This window comes from Pectinophora gossypiella, chromosome Z (assembly GCF_024362695.1).
Source record: "Pectinophora gossypiella chromosome Z, ilPecGoss1.1, whole genome shotgun sequence".
Lineage (NCBI taxonomy): Eukaryota > Metazoa > Arthropoda > Insecta > Lepidoptera > Gelechiidae > Pectinophora > Pectinophora gossypiella.
Window position 1 is genome coordinate 6190350 of NC_065433.1, and position 18432 is coordinate 6208781.

The window sequence follows — 18432 nt, forward strand, 5'->3', positions numbered from 1 at the left end:
CGACATTTAACATTTATTCCTAAATGTACACATTTTTCTGATAATCCTGACAAAACGTAAACTTGCAAGGTGTTTCGATTTTTTTGATGAGAAGTGTAGATAATTATCACGTTAGATCTGAATAGCGCCATCTAGAATTACGCTGGTACCTATATGATGGAGATAGACAAGAGATAGAAAATGAACAAAATGGTAACATTTTAATAACGTCACGTCAGATTGTTAAAAAATGTGTCATTGTTTTCTTTAAAATGTCAATGTCAAATCATCGTCCATCCATGTCGTTACGTTAGTTTGCAGCAAATGCTGATAATGTTATCCGCGCGGCGCCGCCGATTAGAGTAATCAAGGTTTTTCTCCATTTTAATCATTTTAATTAATGAAAGCATTAAATTTGACCATGAAAGAACTTCGTGCGTGAAGTAAAATATGAATATGTCGTAAAACTTAATCGTGACCATCAGTGAACATTCATGACGTACTCGTGTATTTGAACATGTTAGCATAACACACATTTTATTCGAGTGATTTATAGGATAATACGCAGCCATGTTGGGCCACAACAAACAGATTGAAACTGAAGAAGATAGGGGTCAGATGGCAAAGAAAATCCTCAGTGCAGTCTTTTATGCCGTGGCTTCCTTTATGATAACTGTCGTGAACAAAACTGTACTGACAACATACGCTTTTCCTTCATATCAAGTGCTCGGGTTGGGACAAATGATGGCGACCATCCTAGTGTTGTGGTTTGGACGTCAGGCACATGCAGTGAAGTTCCCACCTTTGGACATTAGTGTAGCTCGACGCATTTGGCCGCTTCCAATCATCTACCTAGGGAACATGGCAACGGGACTCGGAGGAACCAAGGAGCTAAATTTGCCCATGTTTACAGCACTACGACGTTTTAGTATCCTCATGACTATGATTCTCGAAAGGATTGTGTTGGGTGTTCGAGCATCTTGGCCTGTGACAGCCAGTGTGTTGGCTATGGTGGGTGGCGCGTTATTGGCAGCTGCTGACGACGTCACCTTCTCCTGGTCAGGCTACATTCTAGTGCTTCTAAATGACGGTTTCACTGCTGCTAATGGAGTTTTCATGAAAAAGAAATTGGATTCAAAAGAACTTGGAAAATATGGTCTGATGTATTATAATGCATTGTTTATGATTATCCCAGCTGCATGCATAGCCTGGTGGACCGGGGACCTGCACAGGTCTGCCTCCTATGAGCACTGGGATGATATGTTGTTCCTAGCACAGTTTTTTATGTCCTGTGTGATGGGGTTTGTACTTTCATATAGTGTGATGTTATGTACTCAATTTAATAGTGCTTTGACTACCACAATCATAGGATGTCTGAAGAATATCCTAGTGACTTATTTAGGAATGGTCATTGGTGGAGATTATGTGTATTCTTGGCTGAACTTTGTTGGTCTGAACATCAGTGTGATGGCAAGCTTGCTGTACACATATGTGACATTTAAACGCAAAGCTGCTCCTTCATATGTTGCTTTGAATAACACCAATGTGGTCACGATATAGCGGTACCAGAGAAGGAAATCAACCACCACCACATACTATAATGTGTAGTGTTGAAGGTTGTTACCAAAGATGTGTAAAAGATGGATTATACAATGGCCATATTGCAGTATACTTGCTTTCTTTGCAAAGTGAAAAAATAGGTAAATACTTTATGTAATAAGTTAATGTGAATATACAACATTAATGTTTATGTGTAGGTATCATTAAGCAAAATACTATCAAGTACTTCATCAGAACCCTCATAACTAAGGTCCCAGTAATAATTTATTTAAAATCCCTCAATTTTTATGCCATTTTTAACTAGAAACCAAATGTGTGTTTATAAAGAATGATAGGTGGAGATTCCGTATGTTGTTAAGCTCTTAAATTGATTATTATTTAGGTTTGTTACTTGTATATAATTTTAAATAGGTGTATATTAAGTTTACTCAAACATCTTCCATGACATGGTGTACATTGATGGTTTGTATTAGTTAATCAATTCTGATTTGGATGAAATATTATATCTAATGTACCTGCGTGTTGTTAGATTATATTTCTTATTCATTTATCCATTCATATTAATGGTTACGTTTTAATGTTATTGCAATCAGTCCTGATACAACTGTTTGCTTTGCTATTTAAATAAGAGTTTTATTCCTATAAATAGGCTTGCTTATCAGTGTTACTGTGCAATCATAAACTAATTAATCACTCTTTACTCATGATATTTAACTCTAAATCAACAGTTTGATTTTAAATAATAACTTACATTTTTGGTGTCCAATATTTGTGCTATTACTGCAATTGTATTGAAACATTGAAAACTGTGAACATAATTTTGAGATTTTGTGTACATAAGTACAAAAACTATACTTTACACTTACAGAATCCAGTAATTTTTATCAGTCAGATTATATTATCTAATGTTTAAATTATGTGTAATTCTTGCACTATCTATCTTTAATATAACAGTGTTATCATATCACTGTCACGAGAGATTTCCTGCTGTTTTTTTAACAAACGGAAATCTACAATACATGACCATATTATTATTATCTACCTACTTATTATACCTATTTGGCTGTGTTGTTTGACATAATTATTTCTGCACTTCCGTTCCCATTTACGAACTATAAAGTAGGTACCTACTGTTACTTCGCTGAAATAAAACACTTATAAGAAATTAACATACAATTAAGTCGAGGAATGTTCACAGCTTTTTTAACACATTTGTCATGTTTGTTATTAGTAAAACTGCCTGACTATTTGCCAACTAATTTTCAATTCTACTTGACTTCTGTTAATAGTGTATGTACTAATGAGGAGTCTGTTAATATGATTGTTTTATGTTACTATGTCTAAAAAAGTATTAATTACACTAAAAGAGAGATTTTTATCTTATTGGAACAAATTTTACTATTCATAAGTAGGTACCTAATACTTAATAAACTTATTACCTATCATTCTTTGTGGCACATGTGATATTATAATGTATACCTAGAAGGTGATAGGTAATGTGTATGTATGTACATACCTACATTAGAATGGAACGAATTACGCAATATAAAATTTTAAATACCGACTCCTCATTAGTACAATATGTTTATGCCTTTATGGACTTTCATACGTTTTTATGCGAAGTCAGTTTATAAAATAACGCGACAATATAAATTTACTATAGGTACCTACCTACCTACATTTATAATAATCACGACACACGAACGAATATTATGGAGTAGAAATGTAAACGAGGTTATGTAAATTACCAATGTAAATGTGTAAATAATATTCTTTTCAAATCCCTTTTATTTAAATATGATTATTATACATATTATTGTCTAGGTACATAATAATATTAGCAAAATATAAATTGCTGAAATGTGCGTAACATATCAGCAATGTCCAAAACATATTGGTGATATGTTACTTAAATAACTTTATAATGTCTGTTGTAACTCTAATAAACTCGATAATGTACTCGTATTTATGAGTATAAAATGTCGTAAAGTAGGAAATGGGTGTCCATTCCAAAAATATCTATCAAAAATCACTGCAAGTCGTCTTATGGTTACTTGCGGCTCTGCCGACTCTACTACGAATTTAGGTGCGAGTTTTTGTATGTAAATGAGGAAAAGTTAGTAAGCAGATATTTTGTCAGAAATACTCGCGTATTTTTGATAGTCGGCCAATTTATCGCCCGTGACGCCTTCGACTTCGATCGAGGCGTGCGTGACGTAGTATAATGTATCCCTTTTAATCTTTCTCATCCTCAACGTTTGGGACATCTGTACATGTGGGTACATTGATTCATTTAGGTTCTTACATTATTTTAATCCCCAAGTTTAATCCGCACCTTGGTCATACTTCCGTAATACGTGACGTTACATTATAACGTGATCGAAGATGACGTTACTCCGCAGCAACAGTTGTTTACTTCCTGCATCTAAATCGTGGTTGTGTTTAACTCTGCTTCGTTTGTATTATAGGTGTATTGACCATATTTTTGATATTGTTCAAATAGAAAATTTGGAAACAATGAAATTCCAATCCATGCACTTCCTAGCGATAGATAGAATATTTGAGGCGCGAGCTGGTGTCGTAGGTGGTACACTCACATGTTGTAGGTTAGGTACCTAACTAATTTTTAAATTATTGTTGTCTTTTTAAAGTTGTCTCAACAATTTTTGATGGTGTATTTTTAAATATTTGACCGGTAAGCGCACAGATTTCAGAGTGCAATAAGCAGTTTTCCAGTTAGTTCCATCAATATACAGATATGGCGTTCACATCTCTTTAAGAAAACTTTGTATGGCACGATATTTGACGTCTCCAAATTCAAGGGAAGCTATGCAATTTTAAACTACTAAATTATTTATAAGTAGTATTTATTCTTCTTATTAAAAAATAAGAAACCGATCCATTCAATCGATCAGTCCATTTATTTGCGAATGATGCAAATAAATGGACTATATCATTTTATTAATATTTTTGAGTACGGTCTTGGTATTAATTACTCAGTATTTAATTCCTATTCAAATAGGAATAGGTCTCTTTAGTTGTAAATTTGACCACTTTAGGTCAATCTCCTTTCAAAAAGTAAATTGAGCGTCATCTCTCTCCCTATTGAAAGAACTAAAATTACAATAGCTACTGGAAAACTCTATAGTAGTGTGATCAAGAATATACAGGGTGTAAGTGACATCGCAACGAAAACTTTGAGAGATGATTCAGGCCATGATTCTGAGTTGATATCAAGTGGAATTTTTCATCGCAAATGTATGGAACTGAAAATAATTAAAGACACAAAAATATTCATGAATTTTAGACTGTAAATTCCAGTAGATATCAACTCAGAATCATGGTCTGAATCATCCCCCTCAGTATTTGTAACGGTGTCACTGACACCCATATCTACTTGAATGGCTACTGTATGTACTCGTAGGGGGTGTAAGTGACTTCGTAACGAATACTGGGGGAGATGATTCAGCTTATTATTTTGAGTTAATATCAAGTGGAATTTTCTATCGCAAAAGTATAGAATTGAAAATAATTCAAAAAAACTAAAAAAAAGTCATTAATTTTGCGACGGAAAATTCCACTTGATATTAACTCAGAACCATGGTCCTAATCATCCCCCTCAGTATTCGTTACGATGTCACTTACACCCTGTATTTAAGCAAGTATGATACGAATTTAAAATACAACTGGTTGAATTGTTTTTCGATTATAATACATAATAAGTAATTGTTTCTTATGCTAGTAAGTACGTCGAACATAATACTAGTTTGAATGTGTAATAATTATGTAGGTACTTTTAGAGTATTCGTAACAAAATGAAATCATAATTATAATAAAAATATTTGCTAAACATCAAATTGTAATGTGATGAAAACCTATACTATTAATTAAGTATAAATAAGACCCGACCGACTGCGTTAGTATCAAAATTATTGTATTATTATTTTATTATATGATGTGATGCTAAAAAAATCTAATGTTAAGTAAGCGGCTGTGCCTCATTTGTATTTTGGCTATTTTATTTGATGAAAAAAAGCTAGTAAAAGTCACCGTCATGAGAAAAAAATATATACACAGAACATAATTCCAACTACTTATTTAATCATAACACCATTTACATTATAAATAAGAAAGCTCTATTTTAAGTAGGTGTCTTACTCATAATTTAATGAGGGATTTTCCAGGCTATGTTCCGCTATAACTTATATATAGCTGGATATAGGTAATAGATGCTCAGTGTTGACTTCGTCTAATTTCACCTTTTTATCTTTGTTAATATACCCAGGCACAACACTCGAAGATTTCGTATGTAAAGCCAACATGTAGGTGTTACCTATAATAATTATATAAAAACGGCGAAAATTTAAATTGGTGCTCAGTTATCTATGTTCCTACCTCCGAAAAATTTTCTTGATGACTGTTAGGTAGAATTCATTATTAGGTAGGTATTTATGTAAAATATTGATAAAATTTGATAATAAAGTTAATAATATAGCGGAGTAGGTAGCTAAATATATAGGTATGTGCTTATTATCTATCCAATGTAATACAGCTGAATTAGCCTTCTATACAATCAGACTAACATACCTAGTACAACTTTTCTACAAATCTATTTCAAATTGGCGGTACCATTCTACTACATGAATTTATCTCATGACGGCGACTAGTTCCTTAATACCTGCTTAGTATTTATTTTTATATACTTTCTAATTCTAAATCTTTATAAGTGCATTTATGTTATTCTAGTTAATTATTTGAATGGCGCCATATTGTTTAAAACAATTTTAATTATTAAATGATTATTTTACTATTACGTATCTCAAAACAGTATTTTATTGCTATTTCCAAACCCGACAGATTCGATGTTATATTATCCTTAGCGAGCTCAAGACTCGATATCACGAATAAATAACGAGACAGGATACATGACAATGTAACGTACTTTTTCTAAGGTACCTATAAATTCTCGGTATTTCTCTTGTCTATAATCTAACAATACTTGGTGCATCATATCTGGTAAACCATACGACGTTTACTGCATCCGGTGGCTGCTCCTCCGTGCTAAAAGAGGCACATATCATATTAGCGCTGTGGCCTCATTCATCTCACAAGGACTGTGTCATCAATTTTTGCGTCAAAGTTCGAGATTTAATGAACATTACAACCTAAACTATAAATATTGAGCTCAAAACATAGTTTTATAACTTTCAAGATTACCGCGGGCAAGACCATGAAATAAAATCTTTTTTTTATTTTTGTGACTACACTAGCCTTTTAAATACTACCGCCATCTGACGACATTAATACGAATTCTTTAGTACTCATGTTTGTTTAACCTTATTCAACTAGATGGCGCTAACAACATCGTCTATGTTGGTAGTTGTGGCACTTTGCATTCCACTCGCTCGACGCAAATACTACTTTCACTTTTCCAACGAAATACAATTATTAAACCATGATTCAAAACGACTTCATGCAGCGTAATGAAAATAATAATTACAGAATTTAAAACACACATAGATATTGGGAAATGACATAAAGGAAGAAAATGACAAAACGCTTCACATACGTATCAATAGTTTATTACATAAATTATAGCCAAGCTTACACTTTCATAGTTTTATCTAATCCGATTCATATTAAAAGATTTTTAAACTGTCTAAGGTATACTATTATAACCATCTGTGCGCTACAGGATAGCGGCGTGACGTACAATAAGTTCGTTCGAGCCGGGCGCAGAGGCGGCCCGGCCGAGGCCTACCACCGCACTCCTGTGATACGCTCTTTATATAAAAAAGAACTTATAAATAATTCTAACATCACTCTATGAATTACAATTATTTTAGGCTAGGCTTGGTGTTACTACGGTTCAACTATTCCGTTTTCTCATTAAATAATAAGAGCGCTATGTCAACTCATAAGCATCTTTTACATCTACTTTTCATTTAGGAAAGAGTATGGCTTAATACTTCGGGGTTATCTCTCACATATTCTATATAATTATATTTATTTACCTTCCCGCGTCACTTTGTGTAAAATCTACTGGTTTAATCACTGTCACTGTGCCGTTCATCATTGTATTTTTAAAGAATTGTAACTATTGTACAAATTGTCAAGTTAAAATATCACATTCGCACAATTAAGCTTGATTTGACACAGAGCAACGCAGATAGATAAATTCATTGTAAAAAATCAGATAATGACATATAATATTTTAATCGGCTATGACTATCTCCTAGACGAGGCAAATTTATTGCTTTGGGCGTAAGTAGTAATTATTATCGAAAATACAATAATATACCATCTCGTTGCAACTATTTTCCGGCTGTGCAGAATGGGTGGCAAACAATGAATGTTGGGTCTCGTGTACCCGCGCTCCGAGGACAGATTACATCCGCAGTCGAGTCCACAACAAAGTGCCACATGTCTCATTCCCGCGAGAATTCTATTGTTTGCCTTCACCCACCTAGACTCACACACCTTGTACATCTATTGATAAAATAAAATATTTTCTATACACATGAACATACAATATTGACCTGATATCGTTATAATATATACTGGACATCAGAACTTCTATAACTATCGTAGACATTTTTGCCCAATGTATCAAAAATCTTATTTAAGTAATCCATTTATTCTAACTAATCTTTCAACGCAAAGGATCATAAATAATAATATGATTTTGACCCTCTAGCGCATATATAAATTGTTTCTACTCTATATAATGAATTGCTGAAGATATGATAGTTTGGTGTCATGTTGATGAGTTTTATATACCTATAATTTAAAGGTACTTAACATTTGTGTCATTAAAGTGTTGTCTTTAAATATAATAAACACTACAAATGAATTTGATAGTTTTGAACGGACTGAATAGGAAACGAAAAAGAAATTCGTAAAACAGGAGTGTGAATGAAATCTGTAGTAGGCTATAGAGACCACCGTCCAAAGCTAGTATGTACAACTAGTACTAAACCGAAACTACGTGTCAATAGCGCGCAATAATATTGCTGTTACGACTAAGGTCCAGTCCCAATATCCAACTAACCCGATTATCAATCCTTTCGGGAGCAAGCTGTGCCATAGCATGACATTATTATATTTAAATGCTGTTATCCTATTATTAACAGTCCAAACCCTATGGTTGGGAGTTATTTCCTCATTTTACACGAACGGTGCAGTCAAACTAAGATTTATCATCTGCGTAAGGTGAGTCAACTAATTGGCCACTCCAATACAGGCTTTTTTGCGCGACTTGTCATCGTCTGAATCTCCGTAATCATCATTGAAGTTCACTGTTTGCGACGGGTAAAAATATTATGACAAATTGCACATTTACCAGAAATTGAAACTGATAGTGTCGTTTCTTTGTCATGCATGATTCTAAGAAAAGCGTATTGTAATTACGCTTCCTATCTATATCGAGCGCCATGAACGATATGTTTTTCCTTTGATGTTGGTTATCGCGCGTAGGGCACAGGTCGAATGAAATACTTAAAACATTGCATCACGCACGCGCGGTTCATATATGGAATGTAATAAGTTTAAAAATGGATCAAAGAACTTTAATAGTGTACCTAACAGGTAGGTCAAAGCTTGGAAATGAGTTAGGTTAAGGTACAATACTAAAATATAGATAGTAGCCACCGTACTAGTCGGGCAAAGGAAAATGCTCATGAAGTAGGCATAGGAAAACATCTTCAGTGGAGATTGCTATGCGGAGATGTATATTTGTCGTGATGGAAGCGGAGATGTGAGGTGTGCGCGGACAACGCATAGCGGACACGAGATGTAAGCGGCGTGCAGTTAGCGATGTAGTTTTCTTTTATTTGGGTAGTATAGATATATCAATTCTGCTTCTTCAGTAGCTCTTCTTCTTCAAGTAAAAGATACTTTATTTGTAATAATAGCGACATCATCTATCTTTCGTGTCAGAATGCGTATAGAGCACTCAACGCCTCCTACACTCGCAAAACTAGCCAGCACATTTTTTTTGACGTGACTTATTGTAGATTTGCCGCAGATGGCATTAACTACTTGGCCGGACAAATGGGGAGCGCTGAAGGCTCTCACCCGGTACAACGTTTAAGACAACAGGCCTGAGGGTGCCCAGTTGGGCGCGAACCTCGGCTCAGGGCGTCGTCTGAGAGGAAAAATATTTGAAAGAATTAATCGACCCTAGTGGGTCGATAGCGATAAGCGCTGAATGAGGGAAATCGTCGACCCCGCCGGCGGGGTCGGTATCGGGGTCGTGAAGTGTTTGGTGTCGCGAGCTGATTGGCTGCCTCTATGGCTAGAGTAACCGAGTCGTCGGGATCGTATATTACGTCCTTCGGACGCCGATACTTTTCAGTACCGTCCCTAAGCGGAATGTACTCGGAAGCCGCAACTACCAGGGGAACTAGCCAGCACACATCTCTGATACACAGTACGCATTTCCGCACAGCTACGGTGGATTTACCTGAGCTGAAAAACAACTCTTGTCGCACAGTACACCGCTCACATCTCCGGTTTGGTGGCGTCCCGGCCTGATATTGTTAACAAAATATTGTATAAGAAAGTAAATATAAATAAACATAATAAATAACTGCTCAATTGCCATTATAATATACATCACGCAATCCCTAATGGGATGGGCAGAGGCACAAGTAGTCAAAGACAGCTTGCAGCAACTATCGACACGAAGTTATGAAGTACTACGATGAACCTTATAGTGACAAAGGATCATAACAAATACGAAATATTTGATAAAAAGTAGTAATGTGTATATTGCACATAATAAAACATAAATACTTTTATAAAAATGTGAGAAAATATTTTGAGAATAAATTTAAAAAATAAATAAACGGCAATAATGTGTGAAGTCTAGTGAATAAGGCGTGTTGAAGGTGGTGGGCGAAGATGTGAATATGATAATGAGAGATAAACTGCAATACCGAAAGTTTATAAGATATGGGGACTAATATATGAAAAAATATGTACAGTCACTTCCTATAAATATACATTGAGCAGGACTTGGCAGTAAATTATCATCAGGAAAACAAAAGACCGAGCGCGGACGGCAGTCGCACCAGCAGTTCCGATAATCTACCATACAACCTTATCTAGCTGCGACATACATCAAAATATTACTATAAATAAAGATAAATTATAATGGTACGACTGCCATCACCTACAAGCCAGTTACGATTTTGCAACTAATTGACTAATTTTATAATGAAACGGTGCAAATTGTTTCACAAACCCAAATTGTCAGTTCAGTTCGCCAGCATTACATGAAACAAGTTCGCTCTTGGCATCGCACAAGTAAAATCGCATAGCGCATGGGCCGCACGCCGCCGCGCCGCGCGTACCGTGTGCAAGGCTCGGGCGGTGCACCGACGTACGGGCTGCGTGTGCGCATCGGCACAAGCACTGATATTAGCAAAGCTCTTACTCTCTATGTTGGCAATATTCTGTATACTTAATTCTAACTTGTTCACAAGTAAAAAAATATTCTAATTAACTAAATAAGACCACTATAAACTCTCAAATAATTATACACACAAATTAAAACACATTTTGTAATAAGTACTCAAATACGTATGTTTGTTGCACGTTGTGTGTAAAATTACTCAAGACGACTAAAATAGATTTATATAAAAAAAAAAAAAAAGTTCAGCCTTATATATACACGCAATGTAATCAGGCATAAAACACGTACAACAAAATAAATGCTTTGTTGTGACAAGTGTTATAATAATTAAGTACTTGGAATTGACCACGTCGAATGTGGCGCACTTACATACATTTGTGTTACGATCCTCAAAAATGAAGTAAGTAAATCACTGAGTATTCGACAATTACAATAATACCTTGTTACAATGTTTCCAATTTAAAAATCTTAAATGGATATTCACATAATTTTATTATTCAATATAATAATACAGCAAAATTGGCTATCTACAGTAAACTCTTTTATATTTCACAAAATTAAATTTATCATTATCCAAAAACACATAAGACTATTCCCAGGTTGTAGAGAGTATTGCTATTGTTTTATTTGAGGGCACTTGCGGAACACACACTTGTGTGACATCCACAGCTCCGTGTGCACTGTGCACGATGGTAACACAAGCGGTGGACGTATCATGCTGCATTACATTTAAACACTTGAGTATAAAAAGTGAAGTCAATAAGTCGACCTACATAAATATTATTAAGTTAAAAAATCACAATTACAATTATCAGTCAAGGAGAAAGATTTTTGTAAATTGCACAGTCAACAACAAAGTCATCAATAGATTATTCACTCACATGTTCCTATATTACTATAGATCACTAGCGTATTATTAAACTTTGCAAAATATAGCTTACATATAATGGGGCAGGAAAACAGATTTCGATTTATTTTACTTACAATAAATGGCTTTAATATGTTTGCTGCTAACTGTGCAAAAATAAAATAAAACTAAAAATACTGGTACTCATTAATTGAAATTATGTTTCCTTTAATCCTATATCTTGTGCAGATAATAATTGAGATAGTTTTGAAATTTATTCTTTATAATATGGCTTTGTTCTTCGTTGTATAGTACCCCTAAGAGACGGCAATTTAGTAAAGCTAATGTTGTCTAGTAGACCTGCAACTTTCATTGAATTGTTTAGGCCTGTATGATTTGTTTCATCTGTAAGCAGTCTTCTATCACACATTATATCAGCGCTTACGTGAAGAGCCGTTACTCTTAAAACACAATTATGTATACATAACAATAAAAATATAAAGGAAATAATACAGCATAATATTATCCTTGATAATTTTCTCTTAACTTATGAGAGATGTAAATGTTAATCTATATAATATCTTAGCCTATGTCCATTTCACTTTAGAAAAATATACAAAATGCATCATTTTCATTAGTATATCACTGTAATCGAATACCAAATAGGCGCGTTTCAGGATAACTGTATGTTAGCACTCAGGCAGTCTCGCCAATCACACAATCACTGAGTAACACAACACTACTTTACACAAGGAAGCCGTAAGGGCCGCTCACTCGAATCTGCGCACGCATGCTTTGCACACTGTTCATAATCTTTTTCTGGTGTCCGACGAGAGTGACACCCAATGCAGCTAGTTGATGAACGGTGAGATCGACCACTGCGTCCATATCAGTGATACCTGCTGCGCGGAACTTCTCGATATACCGCGACATCTTGATGCACTCCAACCACTCCTCTACAGAGTTAAATTGAATTAAGTCAGGCGTATCGCCGGCGAGAGGATCAGCTGACCGATTCTGAGCTATCTTACGCAAGGTATCTGGACAACGTATTAGCTTGTCTAAGGTCTTTACAATGCTTGAAAATGTCGGTCGATGCGTGCGCTCTTTTTGCCAACAATCTAGCATGAGCTGATACACAGCTTCTGGGCAGTCCATCGGCGCTGGTAGCCTGTACCCTTTTTCTATCGATTTTATGACATCCTGATTGCTCCAGTTCCAGTACGGTCGCTCACCGAAACTCATAACTTCCCAGCAGACAATTCCCATAGACCACACATCACTTGCAGATGTGAATTTTCTAAAAGCGATCGCCTCTGGAGCGGTCCATCTTACTGGTATTTTGCCACCTCTCGTTGTGTACGCGCCATCCGCAGTCGATTCTATTTCACGAGATAGTCCAAAGTCCGCGATTTTACATACAAGTTGAGAGTTGACAAGTACGTTACGAGCCGCAAGATCGCGATGGATATAGTTCATCTCAGACAAGTACTGCATGCCAGTTGCAATACCTCGTAGCATGCCCACAAGTTGCAGCACACGAAACTTGCCATCATTAGCGCGGAGGAAAGTGTCCAATGAACCATTCTCCATAAATTCTGTTATAATCATTATTGGGTTACATTTTGTTACAACACCCTGTAAAAATATGACGTTGGGATGTTCGAATTGACCCATTATGGAAGCTTCAGCCAGAAAATCGCGTCGGGCTCTTTCTGTCGACCCCGGCTTTAATGTTTTAATAGCTACATCGATTTCTTGCCCACAGCTGGCAGGCAATTTTAATTTACCACGACAGACGTCTCCAAACTCGCCTCCACCAATTATAGCTTCTATTGTTATACACGATGCATCAATTTCACGGGCAAATTCACGAACTGCTTGATTCGGATCCTCATAAGTGTGGGGATCAATATAAGTTCGAGAACCTGTGCCAGCGAAAAGTGGAGTTGTCGCGTTGCTGCTGGTCTTGGCTGGTCGCTCGGGACCAGTATACACTTCCCCATTCCGATAATTAAGAGCGTTGCAATCATTTGGTTGCTTCTTATCACATTCATCATCCGCGCGTGATCGTAAAACAAGAACGGTCGCGATGATACCCACCACTGAAAGTACAACCACAGCAACCATGACACCAGCCACCAACCGTACTTGAGCACCTTCTTCTTCTCCTACAAAAGTAGTTTCTAGCACAGAGCCAGTTCGTGCATATACTATGCCACTAAATTCTCCCCAGCCTCTCTTCATCTTAGCTCTCACCCTTATGCCATATTCTGTGTCTCTTTTTAGACCAGTTATTGTGATATGAGGTTCATTCGTTATTTTAAGAGATGCATTCACACTTTTTTCTAAATTATCTTTCGGGAAACATTTGACTTCATAGCTTTCTATAGTGTCATCAGGGTCTGTTGAGTCTATGGGAGGCGGATTCCAAGCTAAAGACAATTTGTCACTTTCTACACTAAGTACTCTCAATTTTGAAACTACACTGACTACTGATGCCTCAGTCACAGCAGTTATCTCAACCTTTTTAGGTGGTTCTCCAGTAAGCTCAGTAACACCATTTTCAGCAAATACTTGAAATTTGTATTCTGTGACTGGATCCAATCCAATCACTGTTACCCGGGTAGTGTTAAGACCATTTGATGCAGGTCGATATTCAACACTAGGGCCACAATTGGAACAATGTACCCTGTATGTGACATCAGCTCGTCCTCCATTTTTATGAGGTGGCTGCCATGCCAAAGAAATTGAGAATTGATCAGCAAATGTCACAGTCAAATTATCTGGTGCTGATGGTGGTTGGGTACAAGGCACATTTTTGGGATCCTTCTTAGCTCTAAAGAATCCAGGAACACATTTACATTCGGCCGCTGCATATGCTGTAGACTCTGAATAGTCTGGGCAAGGAATACATGGATCATCTCCTGTATGAGATTTAAATTTACCTGGTGAACATTCGTTACAGACTTGGTTGTTGTGATCTGGTTCAAACCCTGCTCGGCATTTGCAAGAGCCACTTGGAAGAGTCCACTTACCATCTCCCTTACATAAGTAAACTGGAGGAGCTTCACCTTGGGCAGTTTCAGCATTTTCCACACATGTACCATTAGCCTGTTCTATAACTGTCACTTCTCGCCCTGTGGGAGTGGCAGGGAATCTTGCAAAATTCACAGTTACTTCAGGGCATGTGATATAGTACACTTTCACAGCTAATATTGAAATACATGCTCCTTGATCTCTGAATGCAAAATACACACCTCTTTTAGTCACTGCTATGCTCTTAACTTCTGTATTTATGTCTACTTCAGAGTTAGTGTTGAATCTGCCTTCACCTGCTGCAATTCGACCAACTAATTTATAGCTTTCTGGCTCCCAAGGAGGCTGTTCCCTTGTAGCTACGTCAAATTCGTAGTAAAGTAGACTAAATGTTTCCTTACAACTGAGGGCATTTCCAGGGAATAGGGAACAGTCTCGTATTGTGAATTTTATTTCAATGTATATTCTGTTGGCATTTCTCCTCTCAATGAACGGAGTCCACAGCCAGTTGTTAACGTTATGATGTGCTACGTCGCAGACTACATACGAACGCCAGTTGATCTGTTTTTCGAAGTTGGTATAGGACTCCTCGAGCCAGCCGGGTGTGCTGGCCTGGGGGCCGTACGGGAAGCGCGTCCAGCCCAGCGTCGCCTCCGTGGTGGTGTCGAGCAGTAGCACCTGCTCCGCTCGCACGCAGGCGGCCGCCACCAGCGCGGCTGCCACCGCCGACACCCACATCATCTCGACCGCATACTAACACGAAAACACGAAACTCAACCTCCGTCTTTCCACACTTCATACACTACATAATGGACACGATCCACGAGTGTTCACTATTCGGCGGTGCATTTCACTTTGTCGCAACTAAAGGCCATCTTCGGCATTTCTCTTCACTGTATTGTCTTTAAATCTTCGTCACACAAAGGTTTTACTCGTAATACTTACGTTTAGTGCTTATGTTATGGTTCTTATATTCGCATTTCACTGATAAAGTTATATAAATAGTCCTATTCTGTGAGAGGATTCCGCATTTTCATTTATATTGATCCCGTGTTACACTACACAGATGAAACACCTTTCTTGACATGGACGCGCAGTAGGTGTGTGTTGCCAGTACAAAAATACATAAAATCTCTGCATAAAATATTTATGATGTATATGAGTCTCCGACAGAGCATCGACACTTATAAAATACGAAAACTCGGTGATTGATAAATTAATACAGTATGTTTGTCCTATATACTCTAAATTAATAATCCATTAAGTTGTTTGTTGTTGTTTCTCAAAAGCAACTCACTGTTCAGTATTAAAGAAACAAGAAAATATTGTTGTCAATCAAAAGCATTAATGTAATAATAATGTACAAAAACCATCAGCCTTTGACCGACAAAAACTAAGACCTGTGAGAATAAGGAATAATGTATTATGTCTCTTTCACACTCATCATACGCTGTTTCAGGTGTTGATTGACGGACTAAATTTTCGTTTAGTAGACCCCTAAAGTGTATTCAGCTAGTTTGTTTACTTATTTACTGCAGCAACTAGCAACACAAAGAAAAAAGTAAAAATGTCAAAAAATAATTTCAATGACGCCAAGAAATCAATATTTGTTTTCTGTTTTTCCACAAACCGATTTAATCAACGAGAAACAGACAAGCTTATTACTTATTAAGTAACATAAACGATTGTTTATTTTAATATATTTATGCTATATGCCACATGCGAGCACATGAACGTTGACGTTGAAGCAGTCGCCGTAGCCGAAACCGGCTGGATCACATCATTATATTTGTGCCATTATGGAGATTAGCATTTTTTTAAGAACGTCTAGGGCCTAGGTCTTTCTTGCTGCTACTTTTCTTCGCCTCTACAGGTTATGAGAAGCTGCAGTAGTTTTAGGCGGATGAGACGTTCGTTATGTAAACAAATACACAGTTTTAACTAAGTTACCTACTGAATAAATATATTTTTTTAATTTGTAACAACTTTGAAAAAAAAAATTCTTTAATGTACTACACTGAAAATTATAAGGGTATTAATGTGTTAAAAAGAATGGACAAAGTAAAGAAAACAAGGCCTAGGTGAACCAGGACATAGTGATTATATTCTCTTTGATCAAGGATGACAAAAACCCATGTGAAAACTATTCTAAAAACAAGAGCATGTATGGGACTGATACAGATCTAATGTATGTATTCTTCAATTACTTATTTATACTTAAGTTTTTATGTGTAATGTACAAAAAGTGTTGAAAATGTTATGCAGAATTTTTCATTATTATTCTTATTTTATTTTCCAGGCTCTGTGATCTCATCGGATAGCATCAACCATTACCCACCAACAACATTCTTCTAGCTCGGGCTCTGGTATCTCTAAATGGCAAACTATAATCAAAAACAGATTAGTGGGTGAGTATAGTGTAATATTAATAAATTATTTTCATACTGGCTTTATAGAAAAGCTTCTACACTGGCCAATTAGCAATGATTTGTTACAAGTTTGGTTACTCACAGTTCAATAAACCAAACCAAATTATACTTTAACAGTTCTTTACAATAGTCTCATAGACTCCCAGATTTCTTAACACAACCATAAAACAATGGGATTTGGATGTATTTCAAATGTAAATATTTATTTTTTCTTCTGCCTACTCCTTCATGGATACAGGCGTAAAGCTATGTTATTTTCTTTTTTATCTATTTTTTTATTGAGGCCACACTTGCCAGACTCATAGTTTACAGAGTTTAATGATAATCAAACCATCTAAATATTTATAAAAGGAGAAACTGACTGACTGACATATCAACGCACAGCCTAAACGGCTAAACATAGGCACTTGAAATTTGGATGGGACGTAGCTTAGGCACTGTAGAGGTGTACTAAGAAAGGAATTCCCGAAATTCCCACGCGAATGGGAGTTAGCGGGAAAATCCTTTTGTATGAAAAATATCTCTTATAACACGCCACGCGGACGAAGGTGCGGGCAAAAGCTAGTCACTTTATAAAAGATCAATTTATTTCACATTGATAAATAAATGGGCCTTTTTTAAAATAACTGTCACACTGTTTTATAAATGCTGTACCTTTGGTGTTTCAAGCCTCTATTAATTAATAATAAGTTATAAAGAGAATGAAACAATAAAACAACATTTACCTATATTTTCAGGTGCCTTGCCTGCACAAATAGCTTCTCATCTGTCCAACTTTCAACGAGCGATGTCGTTGCAAATGTTTCAACATCTGTACTAGAAGATTTGCTGTAAGTTTAATACTGAATAATTTTTGATATTGATACCAAAAGATGCGAATACCTTGTTGACACTTTGGTCTTATATTTTACCTGACCATAACAATGGACTGACTGTACGGCTTAACTAAAAAACATAATTTATTACTCTTTATTTTTTATTGTCTTTTGAAAAGTCATGAGCAATATTTTGTACCCACTTTAGAACCTTGTCGCCCTATCATATTTGACATTTAATGAAACTTCGGTTTAATTTGTCAAAAAAGTTAATGTGACATGGTTTCAAAGCATTTACATATTTATTAGTAATCGTGACAGAAAATTACCTATTACAATCTATTT

General features: G+C 36.1%; 2 protein-coding genes and 1 long non-coding RNA gene across 3 annotated transcripts; 2 read left to right on the forward strand and 1 right to left on the reverse strand.

Moving 5' to 3' along the window:
* Nucleotides 1-275: 275 nt before the first annotated feature.
* On the forward strand, nucleotides 276-4024 carry LOC126380136 (UDP-sugar transporter UST74c). Its single transcript, XM_050029392.1, has one exon. The coding sequence runs from the start codon at nucleotides 550-552 to the stop codon at nucleotides 1537-1539; it is 990 nt and encodes a 329-aa protein (XP_049885349.1). The 5' UTR covers nucleotides 276-549; the 3' UTR covers nucleotides 1540-4024.
* Nucleotides 4025-7105: 3081 nt separating this feature from the next.
* Nucleotides 7106-15931, reverse strand: LOC126380071 (ephrin type-B receptor 1-B). Its single transcript, XM_050029267.1, has one exon. It carries the CDS (start codon nucleotides 15582-15584, stop codon nucleotides 12549-12551), a length of 3036 nt encoding a protein of 1011 aa, XP_049885224.1. The 5' UTR covers nucleotides 15585-15931; the 3' UTR covers nucleotides 7106-12548.
* A 494-nt stretch (nucleotides 15932-16425) lies between these two features.
* LOC126380184 (uncharacterized) lies at nucleotides 16426-18387 on the forward strand. The gene is made up of 3 exons (XR_007568444.1): nucleotides 16426-17031; nucleotides 17143-17251; nucleotides 18010-18387. It is a non-coding gene; the product is annotated as an uncharacterized LOC126380184 (long non-coding RNA).
* Nucleotides 18388-18432: the final 45 nt, after the last annotated feature.